Source organism: Pocillopora verrucosa, chromosome 4, assembly GCF_036669915.1.
Source record: "Pocillopora verrucosa isolate sample1 chromosome 4, ASM3666991v2, whole genome shotgun sequence".
Lineage (NCBI taxonomy): Eukaryota > Metazoa > Cnidaria > Anthozoa > Scleractinia > Pocilloporidae > Pocillopora > Pocillopora verrucosa.
In genome coordinates, this window is record NC_089315.1 from 5,717,580 (window position 1) to 5,724,255 (window position 6,676).

At 37.7% G+C, this 6,676-nt stretch overlaps 1 protein-coding gene across 1 annotated transcript; it reads left to right on the plus strand.

Annotated features, from left to right (window-relative positions):
• The first annotated feature begins 331 nt into the window (after positions 1 to 331).
• Positions 332 to 1,418, plus strand: LOC136280563 (adrenocorticotropic hormone receptor-like). Its single transcript, XM_066165988.1, has one exon. It carries the CDS (start codon positions 383 to 385, stop codon positions 1,409 to 1,411), a length of 1,029 nt encoding a protein of 342 aa, XP_066022085.1. The 5' UTR covers positions 332 to 382; the 3' UTR covers positions 1,412 to 1,418.
• The last annotated feature ends 5,258 nt before the right edge of the window (positions 1,419 to 6,676 follow it).

The following is a 6,676-nucleotide window of genomic DNA, read 5'->3' on the forward strand; positions in this document are numbered from 1 at the left end:
ATCCCACTGACTTCTGTTTCACCTGTCTTGTGGTGGAAGCTGTATTCAAGTTATCTTCTGTTGGTGGTCTCCCTTACTTAATGCTGCAACATGGTAATTCGTATTTGAGTCGCAAAGTCAGACAAGCTGTCGAATTGTAACCAGACACACATGCAGGAAATTATTTGATTGGTTTTGATCTTTCATAGTTGTTGACAAGGATACTGTTCCAAAGAGCTCGAGGTGCATCACTTGGTTGGATTAAAAGGGAATATTCCATCGAGGGCCCGAGAAGTTCCAGTTTGCTGGAGGCGTGAGTGCATAAAAGTCGAAGTTTAACAAATATACTTTTTGCGCATACACTGATTTTAACGCGCCTGCAGGAACAAATCAGAGAGTCTAGATGGCTTTAGCATCCTCGTCGAGTATGTGTTCAAACATTGGTCCTCCAAAAGCTCTCTCATACTTTACAGCCTCCTTTTCAGTTTTCCTGATAATTTTAACCATTCCTGGAAACTTTCTCATCTGTTTGGCCATCATAAAAGATCCCTTCAGAAACTTGAAAACACCTTTTAACTATTTCCTGTTAAGTCTAGCGACGACTGATCTGGTTGTGGGAACGATTATGGATCCCGTGTCAGTTGCTTTTCACACCAGCGAAGCACTTCAACTTGACATCGTAGATATCAAAATCTTGCACATTTTATACTTTATCTTGTGCACCGCGTCTATTCTAACACTCGTGGCACTTACTGTAGACAGATATGTGGCCGTATCATCCCCAGTGAAGTACAAAATATTGGTTACCTCCAAGCGCGCTATTTTAACATCCCTGTTAATTTGGGTGGCGGCACTTGGGTTTTCTTTCGTATACTTCAAACTCGGATTTATATTCTACTCCTTTATATTTGCAAACACTGCTGTTCTCAGCACGTGTGGGGTTCTCATCTTTGTTCATGTAGGAATACTTAAACGACTGCGCCAAAGATCGAGATATTGGCGAAAGAGGGGAGAAATGGAGAGCACGAAGTCTGATTTACAGGAGAACCAAAAAAATCTTATCAATGCAAAAAAGGACAGCAAAGCAGTCAAAGCATTGATGATTGTGCTTCTTGCATTTTTTGCTTCGTTCACACCAGCCTGTGTTATGATTTACTTGTTAAATTTTTGCTCAGGCTGTAGTTGTGTGCTAATTCATTGGTTGCGGGATTTGCAATTCTTAATTGTGTTGTGCAACTCTGGTATCAACCCTTATTTATACGCATGGAGGCTTCCTCAGTTCAAAAGGGCTTTCTACAAATTCCTTCATCTCAAGGCACGCACAAGGATAAGTGACAGTACCACAACATCAGTTTATGCCGCTGGCAAACGAGAAACCATCCAAATACCTAAAACTTTAAGCGGTGGAGACGAAAGGATTTCACCCGTTTAATAAAACTATACAACACAAATACACTCACAAAGAAAGAGTGTCCTTTCTCATTTGTATCCCGGTGTATGCATATTGTTGACATTGCTTTAACTAATAATTTAATGAGTAAGAAGATTTAGTAAGTCTAAGAAAGATAATCTTGTGAGATTTTCATGTCTTTTTTTGTGTTGATTGCGGAAACTCTTCGTCTCAGAAATTAATCACCATTACCACTTAGAAAGGACCATCGAACTTAGTTATTTATTTGCATTCGGGTCGGATTTCGAATGATAAACCAAACATTAAATTCGTTTCCTCATTTTATCAGCAGCGATTAAATGAAGTAAGTAACGTATGAACCCATATGCAGTCCACACACAGCGTTTTAACGCTGGATGATGAATACGCAGACCACAATGTTCAGAGCAGTCCACGAAAGCATTTTTCTAAATATATCAATGACGATTACGTTAATCATTTTAGACCTTAAAGTGAATTGGTTTCTGTAACATCTTTCAGTTTCAACATTCTCATTAGTCGTTTGTAAACAACTTCAACTGCCACTAATACATCAACCACTGCTTGAAACATAAAGATCTAGCTAGCTTCTATAAAAGCTTTTCTGGAACAAAAAAAATTAAATAAAATTGATGAAATCTTTTTATAATAATTGGATTGTTGGTGCAGGAAGTATTAAAACATGGTATTAAGTTGCATTATTTAAAGCGACAATATGGCGCGTATTTAAAATTTATCAGAATGGGTGGTATAAGATTTCGGAACAACTTGCGGATATGTCAATTTTGTTTCCTCGTCTGCCATATTTTGTTCTTTGTTCAGATAAAACAGACGACAAGCATACGTTTATTTCTTTAATCAGTGATAGAAGAGCGCAGCCTTAGCTCTTGTTAATTGTATTACCTTTTAATTTACGAACTATTGGAGTGATTAATTTTCTTCATGGAGCCAATGGGCTGATTGTGACTGCTCCATGTGGTTCCAATTCATCTGCAGATTTGGAGATGACTGTGATACGAGAATTGTTCTTAAATAACATATGCCATAAAATCTTTACAACAGGCTTTGTCCGTGCGCCATTCCCAGAATTTTCCACGCACAAAGTACCTTCGAGGTAGCGCCAGTTCTCATTACGTAATGCACGAGGTGCGTTTTTTCCAACTTAAAATACAATCAATTTAACTCCTCACCTTATTGTCAGTCGGCGGGTAAGTTGGTAACAGCCTGGCGCTCTACCAGGGTGTAGAATATAAGTTGACTCTCCTTTTAGATCATTATCAACATTTCAGTATCAAATCATTCCAAGTTATAAATGACTTTGATTACATTGTGGTGTCCCTTTAAGTTCTGTTCGTTTTCAGGACGGCAGGAAAAGGCAATCTAAAAGGCTTCCCTTTGCGCAACTTGAGGAGTGTCTGGTGGGATGACATACGCTCATCATCGGTTGGCATTGTTTTCTCTAAATCTGAAGACACTACCAATAATCTATTATTCAACTTTAGTATACGCTGAAAGGAAAGAAAAAATGTGGCGTTTAACTCACATTAAAACTAGACATAATAATCGATAACTCTGTATTACTATTACCACCAATCTTGAGCATGAAAAAATGGGAGCCAAAAAAACCAAGGTTGCTGAGCCATCGAGTATTTGAAGCTGACAACGAAGACTGAAGGTTTTTTCAGTGAAAATAATTTCAAATTCGCAGCTCACAATCGGAGTGTCGACCCTCATTTTAAAGCCCGCTGGTGAAATATCGATTCGCCAATAAGGGAAAAAAAAAGGGGTTTTCTTTGAGTTTATGTCGGCTTTCTCCCAGCTTCTATATAAAAAATGAAAAAACGATATGAAACCTGGTGCGCCATAATCTACATTTTTCCACTTGAATTCGACAAATCTACCCAGAATATTAGTCTTGTCCCTGTCAACTAATCGGTTTAAGTCAACATAATCATATTTAGGAAGAAAGGAGGATGGCGAAAGGCGATGAAGGTTATTAGGACGGATTTAAAATGACGCAAATAAAATATTTGGTCTACGAATGCACTGAATACGGGTAGCTACTTCAAAGAAGACTGTGTCTCGATGTCACTCAATAACCGAAAAAACGATCTCACTCGTTCTTTATAGCAGAGCCTTCGCTCGTAATAGCAGAATCTTCGCTTGTTATGACCGAACCTTCTGCATTCATGGCAGATCCTTCCTCTTTATCTCTTATTCTCAACATATTTAATGGATTACATCCGATAAGTTCAACAGAAAGTCCAAAAATAAGACCAATGTATGCAACGAAGACCAGGAACTGTACAAACGGCGTCACGTCCATGTTGAGGATGGGTAAAATCATGTTTTTTATCTTTGCAGGAGATTTTTAGGATGTGTTTTGACCATTTGAATTTATGCAGAAACGGGTTTTTCTAAAACTTGGCAGCCGTTATGATGCACATTTTAAATTGAACGCGAACCGGGGGAGGGTGCGTTCATTTTAATTTTATAGAGAGGCAGGGGTGGGGTTTCCTACCCTGAGTTTGAAATACTTCTTCCTAATTGACGAAGAACTATTGAGCAGCTCGATATATATATTTCGTATATGTGTACTTTCCTTTTAGTATGGGGTACTTTTCATCTAAATTCAGTAAATCAAAACAACACTCAAACGTCTTGCAGTAGCAAGAAGAAAGGAAATTAAAAGTGTTTTCTATAAATGTCATTTTTCTTTTGCAACATTTGTAATGTTCAATTTAAAGCATCAGTTGCAGCTTTCCTTATTGTGTTCCTTACCGCAGCCCTTGAAACCATTTTCTCTATATACCTTTAGCGTGAAAGTGTCAAGCTTTCTAGAGGTGCAACCCTGTCTATAGTCTATCGTAAGTACTGACCCCTTCTCTTATCCGTTAGTGTGAAATTTAACGTGAAATTCTCCGCGGCAGTTGATGATATATATTTCGCTTTATGGTTAGATGTTGACAGTTCTGATGCCTGTCAGCCATCAGTCTTAACACGTTTTGACAAAGACGGCCGACATCTATCGAAACCGCTAACATTTGAGTATGCTAAAACGACTACCGGCTGAAAAGAAAGAGGTTATGTAAAACAGTTTGAGCTTATTCCAGCCTGATAATATTCTTCAAGATTTCAGCTATACATGTATAGCTCTGTACATCAAACTGATAGGGATTTGTTGCTGTTCCAGGTTCTTAAATTTAAAGAACAATATCGTGCCTTTCTTCCGTGGTGAAACAAAAATGACTGCAGCAGCTGTGCAAGCAGGAAGATCCCTGATGTTTACTTGGGGATGCACTGAGCTTATAGTAAATTGTGAATGAAAATTTATTGCGAATTACAGGGGCAGTAACTCGATGTTTAACTTAACATCAATATAACGGCCTCGAGATAAAACCTTTGATTCTAAAGATCTCATTAGTAATCCTCCTTACTGCCTATCATACAACTTTTTATGATGGCAATTTGGGAAATTGGTATTGGATCAACTGATAATCCACTCAAGGTATATTTTCCTTATTCTCATCAGTTGTTTGTTTGATGTTGTATTGAAATCGTAAGGAGAAAATATGTCTTGGTCAGTCATGGGAGTTAAAGGGTTAAAGAGTCTTCACACTACCCTGGCGGGCCACTTAAAATGTTAGGGCTCAACAACAAATAGAGCGAATCGTACATATTCACCATATGGACCACAGCCTTTATTAAATTCAAACAATTTATAGATTTTCATAGAATATAACATTCATGATAGCGGCTAATGCATCTACATCTCAATTTCGTTATTTAGGAATGAAATTATGCTTAAACTTCAAGTCAGCTGTGTAGTCTTCACTGCAGTGAACCTATTTCTTTTGTTCCATTCCACATCTCAGCTCGCGGGCTTGTAAGCAAATTTCTCTCCGGTACTGTTGCTCACGTTTTGCCTAAAAAGATTCAATAAAAATAATCTTCCAATTTTTCTTCAAATTTATTCGAAAAAAAGAAATAAAAAAAACAAGACCGTTAAGCTCTGACGAATATTTGGAGTAAAATGCATGAAAAGAACCGAATGACTTCTTCTTCCAATTCAACTATTTGGATACTGACTTAACCAGACAAACCGAAGAGACGATCGATTAAAAACCTGTACTTACCTCCTCCAAGCGTCTACGGATGTTCATCTTCATCATTTCTAAATTTCCAGCCCCTCCTTCATCTCCAACCTTTTTCGTAGGCTTTTCCCAAAAGAATTTAAAACGGTTTTTAGTGCGGAAAAATTACTGAGTTGAACAACCAGGATCATTCAGCAATGACATGAATGAAATGATAGAGAAAAAACATTATTGAAAGATTCCAGCTCATTTTGACATGACTAAATACATAGATGAGGTATTTCTACGCTCACTAATAAGTGTTGGAAATTCTCTTTTTGAAAAGAAAAAAAATTGCAATTCCTAATCGAACCACCTAGAAAATTCAACTCAAATTAAACATTGACACCATCTAAAACATTTTAGATGGACTGAAAACGAAAGAGATTTCTACTTATTCATGTACTTTTTCTACCTTGCAAGCACCAGACGCCCTGCAGGGAGGATTAATCATGCCGCCCTCAACTAACATCGAAGAAAGGAACAGAGCAAAAACACAAAGTGCTGTAGTCTTCATCTCGCTGACACAAGCTTCAGTGAATGAAAAGTTCTGGTATATATATTAATTATAATTATATAATTATTAATCGCCGTCGATCCAAGATGTGTGCAGCTGTATAGAAACGCTTTATTTGCTCAGCTCGGAGAAAATTAAACACTTTCTCAGTCGGCATTATTCACAAAAATGCGTAAGTCAAAATGTGCCATAGACTTTTTTGATAATGGGATTTTAATAATGTTTTCCAGTTCGCCTTATTGCCAGATGTCGGTTCAGTCATCCAAAATGCGCAAAATATTTTCTTCGCTGTTTAAACTGAGTAACCTCAGATAGATATTTTGCAAAGGCAAAAGAAAGTTTATGAGGTGAAACCAACTATGAGTAACATGACGAACGAGTAAGGTCTTTGACTAAACGGCAGTTGAGGTCCTCTCGGCTGACTGCATCACGCTATTCTCTTGCTTTACTGCATCTTCCTGTGAGATTTCAGAAGACTATGGAGGAGGCCATCCCAACAACGCTGCTGACGGAATTTTCTGAGTTCAAATAAATCGCACGATTTAATGTACAAACTCATGTGCCTCTAATGTAAGATTTTGTTCCTACCCGAAAGATATATGACACCGTGAAGGGTTT

Excerpts from the sequence above, each read along its gene's own strand:
- LOC136280563 (XM_066165988.1), top strand. The coding sequence starts at position 383 with ATGGCTTTAGCATCCTCGTCGAGTATGTGTTCAAACATTGGTCCTCCA.